General features: G+C 37.3%; 1 protein-coding gene across 1 annotated transcript in view; it reads right to left on the bottom strand.

The window, feature by feature from the left end:
* Positions 1 to 4141: 4141 nt before the first annotated feature.
* Positions 4142 to 20718, bottom strand: part of Herc4 (HECT and RLD domain containing E3 ubiquitin ligase 4) — a 768218-nt gene continuing 751641 nt past the window's right edge. The window contains exon 29 of the mRNA XM_090378812.1: positions 4142 to 4882. Coding sequence (XP_090234938.1) covers positions 4727 to 4882 — 156 coding nt within the window. The 3' untranslated portion in view covers positions 4142 to 4726. The remainder of the gene's footprint in view (positions 4883 to 20718) is intronic.

Below are 20718 nucleotides of genomic sequence, written 5' to 3'. Positions count from 1 at the left end.
CAATTTCAGTTCTATGTATTGTAATGTATTATTTTCCCACGTAAAAAGTTTTCCCGCATAAAAAGTTCGTAATAAAGAATATGCGGCGTAATTATAATGACGTTTTCAATGTAGAAATTCCGAATTTTTATATTAAAAAAATATAAACATTTTGGTAATCGAACAAGTTAGTGCATAACACCATTTTAGTTCATAGTAAATCACTGAAGTAGGTGAAATGGCATCATTTTTGTTACATCTCAAGTTGTGAATGCCTTCACAATGAGTTGCCCTGATGTTGCACTATCTTGAATAGTCAACACTTCACCAGTGGAGTCTTGGCAGATACCACCACCCAGGGATGGCGATATCCGCCGAGACTCTACTGGTGAAGCGATATTTAACTACTGACTTATTCGAGGTGGTTTAACATCAGGGCAACTCGTTGTGAAGGCATTGTGTTTAATCAACAGAATGCTAAGCAATTAGAAATCCTGTTTAAAAATGTTTCCCATAAGCAGAATAAAATATTTATAAATTCTGAAATACTTAAAAATGATCTTTAACTTATGTATGTGTATCTTTTCAGTTTTATTTGTGTAGTTAATATTTCATACCCTTAGGTAATTTTCCCTTCTAAGAAGTTTTCCCTCGTAAGAAGTTCTAAATCTCCAGTCTCTTGGAAAATTTCTTATCCGGATTCTACTGTATTTTTAATTAGTTCAACTAAACACTTTATCTGGTGACAGCGGTGAAGTACCCGGAGTGGCACATAAGAAAACATAAAAGGAAGAAAAAGCACATGTTATTGTACAGTAAAAGTTGATATATATTTCATAGCCTTGGTTATTATAGTTGACTTCATTGGTGCTGATCCCTTCTCGTATTCTGTCTTTGTCCTTTACTATTGTGTTCACTGTTGACACTAACAATTCTGAATTCTGGTTGATACTTGTTAATGTTTGACCATTTTCATAAATCTTCTGATCCAGATCGATCACTTTCTTTTTCTTGGTAAATTTACTAGTACTGCTGTCACTTATTCTCTTAGTCGGCACCATGTTAACTGTCAAAATGAAATTTTCTGTAAAGAACCTCACAGAGTTAAGCAGAAACATACTATTATCACCTCACATTTTACTCAAGCACATTTCAGGTCACTACCATAAAACAATAAAAGGAATTTGTAGTTTCTGGTTTATTGGGCTCTTTTTTAGTGCAATCTATTATAAATGGTTAGTAAAACCAATCTTATTGCATTTATGATAATACTGATAGCTGGAATTCTGTGGGTTTTTATGTTATTATGGTGAAATGTGTGTCCCCTTCTTTGAAATCTTCAGTCACATAAAAAATAAATAAATTTTCAGAATTTTCTCTTCATTTCTATTTTTAAGCACTTTACTCCGTATTTCACTTGTGCAATTTGTGCGTGGCGTGTTCATTGTTACTGATTGCTTATTTTTATTATTTTTTACTTTTTTAAATTTTACAATCCTAAAAAAAAATTGAGTGAAAAATTTTTTTACATAAGTCCGAAGCTACATAACTCAGGCTTACATGTCGGGGATTTATTGTAATTGATCTTAAGGCTTGGGTTATTATGTTCAACTTAGAGACAAATACATCGGTTATCCGGAATAATTTGAAAGGCTGCGTTTTTTTTTTTTTTATTAATTAATGGTAGTATAGTAAGCTCCAGTTATAGTGATCACGTTTGCAAACTGAATTTTAATTATAATAAGCAAAAGATTGAGTTTACTATCTGTTTATAACATATTGTATAAACAAAAAGCCCAATAAACTGAAAACTGCAAATTGTTTTTACTGTTTTATGGTTGTGATCTCTGTCTATGTGACCTTCAGAAATGTGCTGCAGAAAAATATCACAGACACAACTGGGTTTTCTCGGAAAGAATGAGTGAATTTCAGATTAGTTTAGCTCCAGGACTCGGTAAGAATAATATCGGCCCGAGACTGTGCGAGTTATTATTTTTCTCAGTTTTTTACTGTAAAATGTGAACGAAAAGAAAACGCATAGTTTTAACATTGCAACAAAAAACGAAAATTAGAATTAGAAAAGGTGAAAATTTAAGAAATCTCTCCAAAGAGTTTAATGTGGGGACTTCAACTGAGACACGGTATACGTCAACTAGGTATTCAAGGCGAGAAACTTTCTGCAGACAAATCGGCAGCAGTGTCCTTAACCCCGGGGGCTCACATCTGGTGAGTATGGGCTTGGCACACCCAGGGTCCTGAGCTGGATATCATCATTCTTCTCTTTCTTGGTGATTCCCTTCTACTTTTGACTCTCTCTCTCTCTCTCTCTCTCTCTCTCTCTCTCTCTCTCTCTCTCTCTCTCTCAGGGTTACTCGGGAACATTTTTTTTTTTTCCTGGTGCAGCATAAGCCTCAGGCTTCCTTGCATCATATGGATATTAATAATAATAATAATAATAAAAAGTAAGTTTGCTTCAGTTATGGCAAATTAAGAGGAAGAAACTTTTATAATGTTGATGATTATGGGAAGCATTACCGAGAAAAACCTTAGCCACTAAAAGAGAAATGCCTGCACAAGGTTTTAAGATGAGAAAAGAGGGAGTTACAATTGCTGTGCTGTGTGTGCAAATGCCACTGGGACGCACTGATTGTCTGTGCTCGTTATTGGTAAGTTGATAAAACCAAGAGCATTTAAAAATCTTTCTAATTTTCTTGTATAAAAATGCCTGGATGGATGTTTCTGTTTTCTGAGATTGGCATATTTTTTTTATTTAATTAATCTTATTTAATTTAATCATAAGGCAAGATTAAATTTATTTAATCTTACCATATGATTAAATTATTTAATACATGATATTAATAATTACCTTACAATAATTAAATTTATTTAATCTTACCAGAAAAATTATCTGGAAAATTTGGCTATCCGGAAGAGGTCTGACATCAATTATTCCGGATAACTGATGCTCTACTATACAATTATCTAGAATGCTGCCTAAGCTGTTGATACTTTTTAAAATTATATGACATAATCTTAAAGCTAAATCTGCTATGCATTTAAAAATGAGTTATTGCCATGACAACTGTTTTGAAGCTAAATGGTTTAATAGTTAGCAGGTAGTCTCTATTAGTGAACATGTTCTGGACTGAATGTGTTTAGCCTAAGTTAAGAACTAAGCAGAACATTAAAGTAAACTTTCATTTAAATATTTAGTAACCTTATGTGTGCCTTTATGTTTAATATAATAATAAAGGATTGCAGATTACCCTTTTTAGGTCATGCTATACAATTTAAAAAGATATTAACAACTTAGAATCATGGATAATGGTATTTGTCTGTATGATTAGGTGCTCAGTCTTGGTCTTCAGTGGGAGCAGAAAGATCCCATGATCAAAATCAAATGCATAACACATAATCAAAATTTTATTATATTATTTTTCCATGAAAATCTGCCATTACAAATAATTTTAGCATATTATAATGAAAATTATTATTTATTTTAAAAATATAAATAGAATTAGATGCAATATTTTAATGCAGTGGAAGTGCAGCTGCTTTTGAAAATAAACTGAAAAATGACTAGTGTGCTTATGTGGAAATCAACATGTATTTTTTTATATTTTTAAATAAAAAAGACAATTACAAGAAAATATGTGATTTTTTAATATTCAACGTTAGCAACTATTTTACAGTTTGCATTCATTTTTATTAAGGATCTCTAAAATCAAGTAATCATAACATGGATAACTGATTTAATTCTTGTTTTGATTATTAACACTTTTCTGAGATGCTACTCAGGTTAAAATATTCCAGAATTCTAAAAAATAAACTGAGAAATTTCTGTTGCTCTGAAAAATTATAACCACTGTTGCAATAAAATGGACATTTTGGATATCTTGTATTGAATTAATACAAAAGACAAAAAAATTAAATTAGAATAGCATAAACTAATATCAAATATAGAGGTCTAACCCTGAGCAATAATACTGCACTTTTTTGGAGAATTTATTTATTTTAAACATGGCTACTATCATTTTTATGCTACATGAGACTGCTGTCAGTCAAACAAATATCTGTGATCTCAAAAAAAAATATATAAATAAATAATAATAATAAAAATAAAATAATATTAATAATAAATAAGAATGTCATTTTGCTCTTGTTATATTATAGAAACAGGTTAACCTTTATAAAATGTATGTTTTCATTCTGATAAGTATCATTAAAGAAAAAGAAGTTTCTTTATCAAACACTATAGGGCACAAAAAGAAAACTAATTCTGATTCAATCAAACTCAGTCAAGAGATGCACTACAATTCAAATGAAAAAAATTCAGGACTGTTCATGTACACACATGAAGTGCAAATAAATTATATTCACATACTGAAAAGGTAGAAATCACTAAGAAATTAAGTATAAATTACATCTTTATATTTTTGTTATTCATTATTCTTTATACTTTCATTATTCATTAGCCATCTTTGGAATTTTAAAGCACTGCTTCAGACATCATTACTGTAACTTCAGCAACAGGAACATGTGGTCACAGTAAAAAATAAATATTATTACATTATTTTTCTTTTCTTTTCTTCTTTTAGGCTATTTGGAAAATGCATAAAACTTTTTACTTTGAAAATCAAATTACATACAATATTAGTGAAGTATCTGTCCTTGTGTGCAACCTAAGCTTCTTAAAATTCAACACCTTTATTGTATATTACATAATAAAAGTAATTAGAACCTCATTTCATGCCAGTCCAAATCCTTGGGTGTGTTGGATAGCTTGCAAAAGTTTAGTGCGGAGAATTTCTTCACTTGAATAATGTGGCAGGTCCAATATGTTAAAGCAGGTATGAGCAACGGGAAGATGGCTGTCATCAACATGCATTGGCTGGATAAATATCTAACAATTAAAAGAAAATTTATTTGTAGTTTCTAAAGAAACAGCAATGAAGCAAAGAAAACAAAAATTACACATTTGACAACTCACAAAAACATGAACTGTGAGAAAAATAACTTGTTGATGTGAGCTGTAAAATGTGAGTTATAAATAAAAAGGTTTATACTAAATTATAAATTTCTGCTAAATTTCATTTAACAGAGAATTGAAAAGAATGTTACTGCTTTGATTATACTGTATAATAAGTTATTTTTGCAAACACTAATCCTGATTTTAAGCAGAAAAACACAGAAAGCTGGATTTTTGGATTGTCTTACAAGAAAAAAGGAAAAAAGTTTAAAAATGATAAAAACAATTGAATGCATAAAATTTCTCTGAACTGCCTACAGAGGAATCTTTGTCTGAAGGGGTGGAGGCTTCATACAGTATTACCCATTATGGCAAGCCAGAGGCTTTAGATCAATGGATATAAGCCATATGAAGAAAAACGATGATGTCTAGCTCACTTTCACATACACTAGAATGGGGGAGTGGGGATATATAGGGAGACATAGGATTATTATTATTTTATGCATTTTAGAAAATTTTCTTGGACAAACCAGACAAACTCATTAATGAGTTTAACAGATTTCTACTTTTACAGGCAGTATTAATGGACTTTATATACACAGCCAGGTTACAATATAGTAGTATGACAGAAAGTAAAGTTGACAACACAATGTCTTTTCCTATTTATACAGAGGTCAAAATTTCTAAACTATATATATACAGGGTGTCTCAAAAATACACGGCATAACTTCAGGAATGAGTTCCTCATATGTAGACAATAAAAATATTTTATATCAACATAGTTCGGGAAATGCTTGGTTTCTGAATTTTGAAGGTCTGTCTATGACACTTAACTGTTCACATCACCTTATAGTAATTGTTCAAAATGTCCATCTTCTGCCTGAATACAGGCCTCACATCGACATCTCATGGACTCGCGAAGACGATGCCAAATTCCTAGCATGTTTCGTATTGTTTCACAACCTGCCACAATTCGATTGCGGAGAGTTTCCACATCAGCTTCTGGAGTCGAATACACCAATGACTTTAAATGGCCCCGTTTAAATCAATGAGTGTGGAGGCCAGGCAGTTGGTCCACCTCTACCTACCCACTGACCAGGAAACCTTCGATTCAGGTAACTGCGGGCTAAGTGGCTGAAATGTGCGAGAGTGCCATCGTGCATGAAGTGCGCTTGTTGACGAATGTTCAGTGGCATGTTGTCCAAGAAATCAGGCATGTTGTTTTCCAGAAAGTTTCTATACGCCTGCCTTATCACTTATCACCAAATATAACCTTATATAACTTATCACCAAAAACACCCACTCAGATGTTGAGGCTGAACCGCTGTTAGTGATGTGATGGAAGAATTGCATGTGGGTTTTCCTCAGCCCACACATGCTGATTGTGAAAGTTTTGGATTCCGTCTTGTGTGAACTGTGCTTCATCTGTGAATATCATTAAGGTAGGAAAGTGAGGAGTTGTACCACACTGCTGCAAGAACCACTGGCAGAACATTACTCGCACAGGATAATCTGCTGGTGATAAGGCCAGTACCCATTGCAGATGGTAAGGATACAGTTGGTGTTCTCACAACACTCTCCAAATAGTTGAACGTTGAACAGCCAGTTGCATTGCTATTCTGCGTGTGCTGATTCCAGGAGTGGCATGCACAACATCCAAAATCTCCTCCTCTACTTCAAGAGTCGTAGATCTTGGTTGTCCTCTGTCGGCAGCACGAGGTATAAAGGTCCCATGTTCAGAAAGGTGGCGATGGATACCTTCAAATGTTTTCCTGTCTGGACATCTTCGTTCTGGAAATCTTTCGTGGTACAAACGACAAGCCTCCAGAGCACTGCTGTCTGCCAACCAGTACATAAAGTGCATATTCGCTTGCTCTGATTTGAGTACATGGTTGGAATGGAAAACCATCAGATTCTGTCAGTACTGTGTGATGAAGGAAATCACCTGCAGGAGATAAGACATTCCGGTTAATAACTCAGGAACCAAGCATTTCCGGAACTATGCTGATAGAAAATATTTTTATTATCTACATATGAGGAACTCATTCCTGAAGTTATGCCGTCTATTTTTGAGACACTCTGTATACACTCAGTGATCACTGAATTAGGATCAACCCGTTAGTAATGGACTATTCCGCATAACTCGCAGAATAAAAAGCTGAACAGCTTTGTACACTAGAGCAGTGGTGATTTGTATCTGGTCATAAAAATCAAAGTTTTCAACTAAGGTTTCAACTAAGGTCATCAAAATTGCAGGAGATTGCGCATCAGGTGCTTTCATATTGGAAATGTCATGTCTTGTCAGTTGTTCATGGACCACTGTGGTTAAGGCATACTAACAATGGCATCAAACGAGTCAAACCATCTTCCCCCCCCCCCCCAACAGAACTGCAAAGTTTTATGCTAGGTGGATGTTTGTGGTGAGAAAAGGGTGCATTGTATAGGCTCAACTGCAGGTTGCTGTGTGACAGCTGACATTAGCATTTTAGCATTAGCATTAGTAGAGGCATTTGATGCAAGAAAGCAAGCTTATGCAGCATCAGCCAAAAAAAAAAAAAAAAAACCACTTCCACTTCACCCCTCTGTTCGTTCAAAATACCTGTCCAGCTGAGCCTTAAACTTATTTAGGCTATCAACCTCCACCACAAGGGATGGAAGTCTGTTCCACCAACCAACCACCCGCTGGCTAAAGGCAAATTTCCGCACGTCTATCCTACATCTGTCTTTCCTCAATTTGAATTTATGCCCTCTCAGGTGATTTTTCTGAGCTAGAGGAAGAATCCCATCAGCATTGAGCATGCTTAAACCATTCAAGGCTTTATACACCTCTATCAGATCTCGCTGGTGCCTAGTCTCCAGACACTGTAATTTGCAAAACTTAAGCCTTTCTTCGTAAGAGCACCCCTTTGTTCCATTCACTAATCTTGTTGCCCTTCTCTGTACTCGTTCCAGCAGCTCTACATCCTTCTTGAAATGAGGCCTCCAGACCTGTATACAGTACTCTAGGTGTGGCCTGACCATCGCATTGCAATACAATATGGGAATGCAAGAACAATAACTAAATGACAAGGTGCCGCACAATCAGACGTATGGGGTTCCACAGCAGATGACCCAAGAGACACCCTCTCCTCACCATTGATCATCTTTGACGACAAATGCTGTGGTGCCAACAACGTGCTGGTTGGACACTGGAGGTCTGGAAACGAGTGTGCCAGTTGGATGAGTCCAAATACCTGGTGCAACACATTGACAGACACCTTTATGTGTGGTGCAAGCAACTCAAGTCTATGGACCCATTGTGCATGGTGCTCACTATCCAGCCTGGTGGCAGTGGTTGCTTAATATCGGGCATGTTTTTCTGGCAAGAACTAGGATCCCTGGTGCATATGGACCTGAAAGCGCCTCCGTAGCTAGGTGGGAAGGAGCAGCAGTGCGTAGCACACGCTTCTTGATTAGACCGGGGTTCCAGCCCGTCACCACCAAATACGGACGGTGCAGAAAGGTCAAGGGAATGACCACTGCATATTCCCGGAGCAATATGGCCTTAGTTGCTAATGCTCCTAAAAACCAAATAACAAACAACAAACAAGTATATGGACCAACATTTCACTGGTGAGGTCTAATGGCAGCTCTTAGGAGACCATGCACATCCTACAATGTTGCACTTTTTCCCCAGATAGAAATGGGATCTACTGAGACAATGTACCGTGCCAACAGGCCCACACTATGCACAAGTGGTTCGAGGAACATAGTGAAGATACTACCATCTTGATTGCCCTCAAAATTTGCCTGACTTCAGTCCAATTGAACACCTATGGAATGTTGTGGAATTGGAAGTGAGGTGTATGGACATGCACCTGTCAACTATCCCAAAACTGGGGAAAGCCTTCAGGCAGCATGGCTGCAGATCCCTACAGATGTCTTAAGATATCTAATGGGGTTAATGCCTAGGCAAATAGCAGCTGTTATCCATGCGAATGGTGGCACAACACGGTATTAGATAGGTGGTCATAATTTAGTCATCACTCAGCGATGACTGAATATACAGTGAAACTTCCCTTTAATGGACAGCCATGGGGAACGAGAATTTGTCCGTTAGAGAGAAGTGTCCGCTAACAAGAAGTCTGAGGGAGAAAAAAAAAAGAAAGAAAGAAAAATCGTTAAACGTTTAATGTAAAATTAAATTAAAATATATACAGATTTTTAACAATATTTTTGTAAATAATATACAATTACATACACAAGAGATAAAGAAAAATCGTTAAACGTTTAATGTAAAATTAAATTAAATTATATACAGATTTTGCACAATATTTTTGTAAATAATATACATACAATTGTGCTATGCTATGCATATTATGACTTTATCTTAAGAAAAATACATACAGTAATCACTTATTTTCTTCTGCACCTTCTTCCGGCTGATAATTTTGTTTTCAACACTTGTTTGGCGTGAAGAAACCATTGAAAGTCCTTCAGTATCTTCTTCAGCGGCGAAAAACATTTTTAAACGATTGATTTGTATGAGCGCTTCTTCTATTTTCAGCGGTGGTTCATCGTTAATATGTTCTTCGACAGAATGACCTCCTTCCATTTCTTCATCCTCATGAGGAACTTCTTGAAAAATATCGATGATAATGTCGTTGATATCTAGAGCACCATAGTCTGTAGTGAGGTTCAAGTCTATTTCTTTGTAGCCAGGATCACTTGTAGCGGAAGTATCGTACATAATCAATAGATGTTGAAGTTCTTGTTCTTCTTGGTACTCCACATTGCTGTTCACAACTTCAATTTTTGTGTTTGAGAAGCCAGACTTTACAAAACAGTTCAAGACAGTTTGTTTTCTAATTGCGTTTACTGAAGAGGAAATCCATTGAATCGAATCTAGGATGATGAGATACTTTACAAGGTCACTCGCACATGTTACATCGTTCATGTTTGCAATGAGATGTCTTAAAACACGTTTTCTGTAGTGAAGTTTAAAATTTTTTATTATCCCTTGATCCAAGGGCTGACACTCTGCAGATGTGTTTGGTGGCAGAAAAACGATTTGAATGTTGGACAATTCAATGTGCAGGTGAGATGCAGCATTATCCGTGAAAAGAATAATTTTTCTGTTTTGACGAATCATGTTTTGGTTAAGGTGACTTATCCATTCGCTCATGATATCTCGTGTCATCCATGCTTTTTTATTAGACTTCCAGTCAACATTCAAAACATTCAACTTTATGCCCTTGAAACAACGAGGATTTTGTGGTTTTCCTATAACAAGAGGTTGTTCAAAGTCTCCCAGCATATTTGTACACAATAGTACAGTCAAGCGTTCCTTGGAAATTATTCCACACTGGCACTTTTCGTTTTTTAGACTCATTGTTTTTTTCAGGAAGAGCTTTAAAAAACAACCCTATTTCGTCACAGTTGTAAATATCCTTAGCTTCAAAATCACGACATAAATCTTCCAATTTGACAGTCCACTCTGTTACAACCCCAGTATCAACAGATCCACCTTCACCACTTACAGTTTTCCAAGAAATTTTATGCCGAGTTTTGAACTTGTCTAGCCATCCCACAGAAGCTTTGAGCTCATTTACTCCCATAGATTTCGCAACCTCCAAAGCCTTTTCCCTAATAATAGGCCCATTAATGGGAATTTTTTTAGCACGTGCGCGACAAAACTACTCATACGTAACATTGTCAATTTGAAGTCCAACGGTTTTCGGGAATGATTTTTGAACCTGATCATTTCCATGTTGCCAAAATTGTTTGAGCAGTTCATTTTTTTTTCTTTAGGATGTGGCTTACCTGCGTCTTCCTGATTTTGAATTTTTCAGCGAGATTGTGAACACTATTTTTTTGCCGATCATACGCATTAATGAGTTCGACTTTATCTTTTAAAGTTAAATGTTTACGAGAAGACATTGTGCACTTCACACGAAACTGAACAAAACTGAAAACTGAAACTCAAAAGACGAAAGGCTGACCAAGTCCCTTCCTGCTCTGCACACACCGAATTCATCAGAAGTTTTACACGTGCCTTAAAATTCTTGAAAAAGGGTTTAGAACGGCGACGTAAACCTTGATAAAATTCAGAGAATCGGAAATAGAAAATAAACACACGATTGAGGCAATATGTGGAAGAAACGTTCCTAGAAAAAGGGCCGTGAGCTCGCCTGCTGTCCGTTATGGGGAGATCAAATTCAGTGCTAATCTAAATGAAACAGTGCAGATTGCTTGTCCGCGTCCGTTACAGAGAATGTCCTCTAGACAGAAGCTGAAAACACATTAAAACCAATAGAGGAGAGTTGGGGAATTTGAAAATGTCCGTTGTAGAGAGGTGTCCATTAGGAGAAGTTTCACTGTATTAAACATATTATGGATGTGTTTCTCAGCACAACAACACCTATAGGTCCTCATTGGTGTCAAATTTTTCATAATTTGCATTGAGAGCCTGGTTACCGATTTGACAGATACCTGTTTGGTTGGGCCTTTTTTTTTTTTTTTTTTTTCATCATTGTGAAAAGAGATGAACCTGGTAAGTATCTTCATTGTGGTAATTAGTCTATGTATTGCATCTTGTCTGAAGTCACTATTTTAGGTATGAATGCCAACTCAAACGTGCTCGGGGAGGATTTGACATTTATATTTGCTTGCCATTCACCTGATAAACTAATATTCCTTAGCATACAGGCGCTTCAGGATAGGGTGGGCTGCTGATCCCCAGATTTCAACAATATACAAGATCTATGCAAACAGTGAATATCACTAAACATTCAGCTCAGAGTTTCTACCAAATAATTTCTGGGTTTGGGATCTTATCTATTCTTCAGATATCACCAAGTCAAAGAATCACTGAAAGCATCCTAAAAGATATCATCAATTTCAAATAAAACATTAAAAAATACATCATGAGTTTGTTGCACTGACAATGCAACTAAGAGTTGAACAAAACTGCAATGGTTTATGATATACCATAACTCTAACATGCTGAGGTTGAATACTAGTAATATTTCCTTTATTCTCACAAGACCAGTGGCTCTTGAAGGTGCTCTCAAAATTAATAATAGCTCTATTATTAAAGAGACTTAATTCATTAACTGTAATCAGTAGATATTTCTCAAATATTAACAAAGAAACTTTTTTTTTTTTTTTTAATGTAAACCCCAAACATGAGAGGTATTAGAACCTATAGTACTTAGTACCATGCTTGGGTTGGAGGTTGAGAAGACGAAAGAAGATATTTGTTGACCGTGGACTTGAACTTCTGTAGACTGTAATTTTCAGGAAATACGTAAGAAGGAAGGTTGTTCCAGAAAACGGCAATTGAATGAATAAACGAGGAAGGTGAAAAGTTGGTTCTGTGAGTTTGAAGTTGGAAAGTAAATGGATGTTGGCCGCACTTGTTCGGACTGTTTTGAAAGAGAGAGCGGGAATTATAGAAGCCAATTCAGAAGAACAGTGCCCATGGAAGTATCTATAGAAGAGGCGTGCAGCAGAAACAGTATGTCTATGAGACAGCGAGTGGAGAGACTCTGTTAGAGATAAATCATTAATTAACCTAACTGCCCTCTTCTGAATGGAATCAAGAAGTCTGAGAGAGGTTTTGGGGGCACCACCCCACATGTGGGAACAATATTCCATGCCAGGGCGGATTTGCAATTTATACAGAGTGAGCAGCTGTTTGGAAGAAAAGTAACGCCAAGAGCGAAAGAGAAAACCAAATTTTTTTAGATGCAGAGAGAGCAATATTTGTAATGTGCTTGTGCCAAGAGAGATTAGAAGTTAGGGTAATCCCCAAAAGAGATATATCATTTTGCCTAGAAATCGGAGTGTCACTAAAGATAAGCATAGGAGCAGAAGAATCATTTTTATGAGATATAAGACAAGACTGAGTTTTAGAAGGGTTGAAATCTACTAAGTCGTCTTTGTCCCACTGCAGAATTACCTGAAGATTGGCATTTAAGGAATTGGTAGCAAATTTTCAAGAAGTTGAAGCTGACTGAACAGGGTAAGGTTTCTCAAAATGGAAAGTAGAATGCAATGTGCTATCATCGGCAAAACTATGGATATGATTTCCAGTCAATGGAAGAAGGTCATTAATATACAAGAGGAAAAGAGTGGGGGAAAGAACTGAACCTTGGGGGACACCGGCATAAGTGGAGAAGTTAGAAGACAGAGAGCCATCTACCATCACCCTCAGTGAGCGATCAGAGAGAAAACTGGATAACCAATTATTAAAAACAGTTGGCAAACCATAAGATGGAAGCTCGTTTAGAAGACCTTTATGCCAAACATGATCGAAAGCCTTTGAGATGTCAAGAGCAACTACTTGTGTTTCACCGAACCTTTCCATTGAATTAGTCCATAAATGGGTAACATAAGTCAGAACATCACCAGTGGATCAACACTGACGGAATCCATACTGACGATCGTTGATCAGGCAGGTTTCTAGGTAGTTTAAGAGTTGGCGGTTAATTGATTTCTCCATTACTTTATAAAGAGTAGAAGTAATTGCAATGGGATGATAATCGGATGGGAGGGATTTGTCACCCTTTTTAGGAACTGGCTGGATATGAGCAAATTTCCAAGCAGAAGGAAAAACGCCTTTCGAATAAGAAAGTGAAAAAAGGCGGAAAAGAATAGGAGTAAGTTCAGGAGCACAAGTTTTGAGAACAAGTGGAGAAATACCATCGGGATCTGGAGCTTTCTTAGCATCAAGATTCGTCAAAATCCTTCTGACATCCTTTTGATGAAAGAATGCAGGAGGAAGGGTGGGAGGTGTTTTACCAAGATCATTAATACATGAGTTGGAAGAAAAATGGGATGCTAGAAGGTCAGCTTTATCCTTGGCTGAAGTGACAACAGAACCATCTGGTTTGAACAGAGGTGGGAGCAGAGATGTGCAAAGGTTGCGGCCAATAGCTTTCGCAAGAGACCAGAATGCTCAGCTACCATGAGGGCAAGAAGCACGTTTTCTACACTTAGCCTGTTCAAACTCTAGTTTGGACTGATTAATAACTGCTTTACAATTGTTGCGAGCTTAGGTAGGCAGAAAACGAGACTGAAAAATTAGAAACAAGACAATTACGATATGCAACATTATTCTCTTGAACAGCCTTAGCACATTTATTGGAAAACCAAGGTTTAGACAAAGGACAAGATTTTAAAGTGGAGTGTGGGATAAAGGATTCCATTCCTGCAAGAATAATTTCACTGACACGATCTGAGCAAATGTTGACATCAGAAGTTTTGAAACAGTAATCCGACCAAGGAAAAGAAATCTCGCAGGTCATCCCATTTTGCATTCTTGTAATGCCAAACAACATGAGGTTGGAAATAGCCATGAGATAAAGACTCCATTGGAGAAGAGACAATCACCAAGTTGTGATCGGAAGTGCCTAAAGGACCTCTCACTTCAACCGTGTACTTAGAAGGGTTGTTTGTGGGAAAAAGATCAAGTGGTTTGGTTGTATGATTAGGAATGTACGGTATTCTTGTAGGTAAATGAACAATCTGCAAAAGGTCATTAGTAATTGCAAAAGTCTCAGCATCTCGACCAGCTGGGTTGGTGTGACTAGAAACCGGAAGTCAGCTGGAGTTATGAACATTAAAATCGCCAAGGAAAATTACATCACTCTTAAGAAAGTTGGACTATAGAAAGTCAAGTTTCAAAGAGAGGAAGTCAAAGAGCTCCAATTGATTAGTGGAGTTGGAGTTGGTAGAATGGTAGAGACAACAGATGAATTTGACAGAATGAGGTAGAGAGATTTTAAGCCAGAGAAGATTAAAGAGAGAAGGTTCCAAATTGCGAAGTCTCTAACAGGGAATATCAGAACGGACATATGCACAAGTACCACCTTTGAGGCGAAAGGAATCATACAGCGAATAATTTGGGCATCTGAGATGAGCAGTAGTTGAATCAACCAATAACTGAGATTCTATCAGAAAAAGTACATGGGTTTGGCAGATTGCAAGTGGAAATGGACATCGTTAAGATTAGAATAAGATCCACATATATTTGTGAAGTGAATTAGGAAGTGCTTGGGAGGTTTAGATCTTTTTGCAGATAAGCTGGCTCTATTAGTTTTATAATTCATGATGTATTCAATAGTAAGAAAAAGTGGGTGGGACATGCTGTATGAAGTAATGAAATTTTTGGATATGGCGTACACATGGTAAGAATATACCCAGATCCTTGACATAACGTGGCCTCGGCAATGCTTCCCGCATACACACTACTCGGACTCCCTCCAGTCACTATCTGGCAGAGTAGAGGTAGCAAGATTATACACTAGCTGTTCTAGAAGCCTCCTAAAGAGTTACCAATAGGTTCGGTCCGGTGTATTATTTAGCGGCCGGCCTGCGTACACAGTTTTAGAGCTGTACCCTTGAAATGTAAGGAATATTGGATCTCGCCACGTCATAACCTCAAAAGTCATCAATCATACTGCATGATGGAAGAGATAGGGAAGGGTTGACCGGAACTTAGCTCTAGAGACTAAACATGGGTTCCACCACTTCAAGCCTTCAATAAGCAAAGTGGTGGTATTGCACCGGTTGATGAGAGTCATCTACCATCTAGTACTGCCTCGTAACATTGAAGGGCGGCATTCCTCCATGTGGTTTTGGTGCCACACCTCGACCCCTGCTTACATTGGTTCACACCTGGGTGGTCACCCACCATGTACTTGTGCATGGAGGTTATACCCAGGATTACTAACAGTCCCACCATCGTGAAGGTGCAAGCAGAGGATTTGGCTGTCACAGACCGTTCAGACTTCGCCGAAATGTGGTTCACTTGACTTGAGTGTCACCCGAATATCAGTTCCATCAACGTTTTAAACTCCCAGATAGCAAGTGCAGCTTGTCTGGCATATCTTAGAGAATGTCTGTGACAACCTCAAGAACCACCAATAGCCAAGATGTAACTTGCAATACCTTTAAAGTAAACTGGAGGTAGTTTACTTTAAAGGTATTGCAAGTTACATCTTGGCTAATGGTAGTTTCAGAACGTGAAGGCTAAAATGTAACAAGTTAATGTGCAAGGGCAAACAGATGGAATATATGCATATCAAAATACTTTACTAAACAAAAATTTTTCAGACCATAAGAGATATATTTACTGCAAACCTTAATGATATTCTAGGTGGAAATTACTTTTGACTCTTAGGATGATAGATATGAGACTATTATCCAAAATATCACCTCAGTTTATGCTGAACAATAAAAAACAATAAAAATGAAATAAGAGAAAATACCATACATTTTCAGAAACAACTGACACCTCTAAAAAGTAAACTAGAATTCACCTTCACAAATCAAGGATTGCTAATACATTGTCTGTAACAAATCAAAACAGTGGTGTATTAGCAAGTATAACAAGTGATTCTTGACTCAGTGTGAAAGTTAAAGGAGTCAGTAGATTATCCACATTCAATCTCGTGTTGAGCTCTAACTTTCTTACCAGGTATCAGACTTACTCATTGATCCCTCAGCTCAACCAGAAAACCAACTCTCGGTGTCTAGTGATTCAGCTGGCATTAAGGCACTGTGGGCTCTAGGTGCCTCCATACGGATAGATGACCTGACAACGAGGAACCACAAGAATGCACAAATAAAATCACCCATATCTGTTTGGCATTTAGAAAAAAAAAACATAATCCCCTATTGGGAACAGGAAGTCCCTCTCACCTGTCCTTTCAAAAGCCACACGATGGACCTTGCTCATTTGCCATGAGTATCTCTACCACATTGAGCTGTCGGATAACCTAACAAAGCAGGGAAAAGGTATCTACATCTCCGAACTTGATTCCCATATATCTTCCTACCCAAATTGTAGCCATCATCAAAGAAGAGATCCAACTATCTAATTCTATGAAGCACCTGCCAGTCAAGGGTCAAAAATACTCAGCTTTTAAACTTGAGTATTTTAATAAAATCTCTCATCATCCATGTTACCAAATGGAGTGATAATTCTTCAATTTTATGAGACCATCTAACACAACAGGACCAGCACAGCCACAGCAAGATTCTAACCAGTTGACTAGTAATAACTATAAACTGTGGACCTCCTTGTAAAAATTCTGAACAGTCCTCATGATCTGAAACAATCATATCTTATCAACTTACTTATCTTATCTTAACAACTGTACTTATCCCATATCTCTAATGAAACACCAATCTCTGCCATCTCCTACATGCTTACTGACTCCATGCGAGAACATGGATATGCTCGACCATAATCACAGAGGTTACCATGTCCTACTGAAGGAAAATATAACAGATCAACTACCTTATTAAAAATTCCAACTACTATGATTCAGTTACTCCCTCAAAACACTCACAGCATTAGAAACAAAATTGACACCATGGAACAGTTAGATTCTTCTCTACATCAAGATGTGGATGAAGTGTGACCAGGAGTAACTTATAATCACTGTCCCAGCTAGATACATTTCTTCCTTTCCATCCAGAGACAGCAGGAGAGGAGGAGAATCTTCCATTTTTTATGACTAAACTCTTTTCACACTGCTTCAAGCTCTTCAAGTAGATCACAAGATTTGCAGCTATCTTTGTCAATCTCAAGATTCATTCTACTATACACCATGTGATTGTAGTTTATATTCCACCCCATCTCCACCTCAGGACCTTATCCTTGAGACAGCCACTTAAATCCTAAACCAGCTTCAACCTTCCATGTCAAAATCATGCATGCCAACTTCAACCTGGCCCCCTTAGCTTGATTATCTCAAGGTGCAGCTCCTTTCTCACCTTCATACTACAGGCATCTGCCTTATCTGTAAACTCACCACCCATGGGTCCCCACCCAACCTGACCTGATCCTAACGTCCATACCCGGCACCAGTGATCAATCCCCTGAGAGAATGCTCAACTCCAACCACAATCCACTTTTGATACTATTTCAACAACTAACTGTATGCCACCTTTTAGCAAGAAAATCAAAACTATAACTGTGTTTAGTCTCAAATTCTTAGACATACCAAGATATATCCAGGAAAACTCATATTGCATTTTCACCCAGGGGAATTCAAGCTGTGGACATTGATTTAGCTCTCACCATTTTAATTGACTGAATTGTCTCTGAGATGGGCTATGTAATAATGACAAAGGCCACAACTGCTGCTCTCTCTAAGGTAGCGGTTCCCAACCTTTTTTGACTTGCGAACCCCTTTCAACATAATATTTTTAATGCGAACCACTAAGCCTATATTTCTGAAATCGTATTTTTCTGAATTTTTATTATAAAATATTTCCAGTACTACATTTTTATAAGCGACATTGCATAATAATAAAAATTATTATTAAGTATTATTTATTTATTTATTTTTTTTTTTGGTCGAGATTCAGTATCGGGTACAGCCAATGAGAACGAAGTGAAAGAAGGCAGCCGGCTCCACCCAGTGGGCGGAGTCAATGACGTCAGACAATCACAACTGACACGCAGTGCGTGTCACCTCGTGCCGCGCCGTGTTAGTTGTGTGTGTAGCTTGTGCCGCACGTGTTAATAGTGTTTTGATGTCACGTGGTTGCGGTATAATAATCGGTCTTAATTTCATTCGTAAATTAAAGGTAAAGTTAAAAAATGTGGGGGGGGTGGGGGCAGGAGCCCCCAGAAAAAAAAAAAAATTAAATAAATTTTTTTTTCCTGAAAAATAAAGTAATTTCGAAATGTCGACTGAGGAAAGTGACGTGGCCACTTTCCTCCTCTTCTGAGCCTTCTCATTGGCTCATTAGTAATTTAAAAAAATCACTTATCCGAATTTCAATGTGCAATAAAAAATAAAAGTAGTGTGAGAGCGACCCGAAAATCCGCTCAAACGGGGGTCTGGGGACAGAGCCCCCAGAAAAAAAAATTAAATTAATTTTTAAATGTCGACTGATGAAAGTGACATGGCCACTTTCCTCCTCTTCTGAGCCTTCTCATTACTAATCACTGATTAGTAATTCCTAAGTGCTTCTGCCGTATTCCTTTGTTTTAGGTATGTATTCTAATTTTTTTGTTCTGTGTTTAACCTATTTTTATTGCGCAATTTTCAATTTCGTGGTGTTTCTTCGTGGTTAATTGATGTTTGTGAAATAGTCTTTTCTGCGATTCCCGGTCGAATTTTACGTTGTGCTGTATTACCTGCGATCGAGAAAAGGGTTAGTTTTTTAATTTTAGTTTAAAGGGTTAGTTTTTTAAAGGTAGTAAAGGCGAACTACAAAATAAATAAAATTCTAATTTTTTTGTTCTGTGTTTAACCTATTTTTATTGCGCAATTTTCAATTTCGTGGTGTTTCTTCGTGGTTAATTGATGTTTGTGAAATAGTCTTTTCTGCGATTCCCGGTCGAATTTTACGTTGTGCTGTATTACCTGCGATCGAGAAAAGGGTTAGTTTTTTAATTTTAGTTTAAAGGGTTAGTTTTTTAAAGGTAGTAAAGGCGAACTACAAAATAAATAAAATTCTAATTTTTTTGTTCTGTGTTTAACCTATTTTTATTGCGAATTTTCAATTTCGTGGTGTTTCTTCGTGGTTAATTGATGTTTGCGAAATAGTCTTTTTTGCAATTCCCGGTCGAATTTTACGTTGTGCTGTATTACCTGCGGTCGAGAAAAGGGTTAGTTTTTTAAATTGTTCAGTTTATTTGCCTTTCATTTTAGCGAAATTTCGGATTAAATTACCTTTTCCCCTTTCCTTTTTCATCATCTTTTTAGCTCAATCAGACTTATTCAAATGTCACGTGACATTTCGTGAAACCGTAGAAACGTGTATTTTGGTATTTGTATTTTTCTGATTATCGGGTTTATTCTTTGTTTTCAGCCGCCACATTCGTTGCTGTGCTATGTGCCATCTGCGTGTCACTTCGCATCCGCCCGGCAAGGAGAGGAGGGGGAACGCAGTGAGTGGGTGGAGTCACAACCCGTCAATCGCTGCTTTTCCCCTTCCTCTCCTCGCCACCATTTTTGGTGGCCGTACCCCATATTGAATCTTTACCATTTTTTTTTATGTGAACCCCAAACACGAGAGGTATTAGAACCTATAGTACTTAGTACCATGCTTGGGTTGGAGGTTGAGAAGACGAAAGAAGATAATTGTTGACATTGGACTTGAACTTTGTAGATTGTAATTTTCAGGAAATACATATGAAGGAAGGTTGTTCCAGAAAATGGCAGTTGAATGAATAAATGAGGAAGATGAAAAGTTGGTTCTGTGGGTTTGAAGTTGGACAGTATGTGGATGTTGGCTGGTGGCGGCACGTGTTCGGATTGTTTTGAAAGAGAGAGCAGGAATTGTAGAAGCCAATTCAGAAGAACAGTGCCCATGGAAGTATCTGTAGAAGAGGCATGCAGCAGAAACAGTACGTCTATGAGAAAGCGAGTGGAGAGACTCTGTTAGAGATGAATCATTAATTAACCTAACTGCCCTCTTCTGAATGGAATCAAGAAGCCTGAGAGAGGTTTTGGGCGCACCACCCCACATGTGGGAACAATATTCCATGGCGGGGCGGATTTGCAATTTATACAGAGTGAGCAGCTATTCGGAAGAAAAGTAATGCTAAGAGCGAAAGAGAAAACCAAGTTTTTTAGATGCAGAGGAAGCAATATTTGTAATGTGCTTGTGCCAAGAGAGATTAGAAGTCAGGGTAATCCCAAAAGAGATATATCATTTTGCCTAGAAATCGGAGTGACACTAAAGATAAGCATAGGAGCAGAAGAATCCTTTTTTGCGAGATATAAGACAAGACTGAGTTTTAGAAGGGTTGAAATCAA

This window comes from Mastigoproctus giganteus, chromosome 8 (assembly GCF_048544385.1).
Source record: "Mastigoproctus giganteus isolate SK-2022 chromosome 8, ASM4854438v1, whole genome shotgun sequence".
Classification (NCBI taxonomy): Eukaryota; Metazoa; Arthropoda; class Arachnida; order Uropygi; family Thelyphonidae; genus Mastigoproctus; species Mastigoproctus giganteus.
Note: the sequence above shows the minus strand (reverse complement) of the source record. Positions and strands in the feature narration are given on the sequence as shown.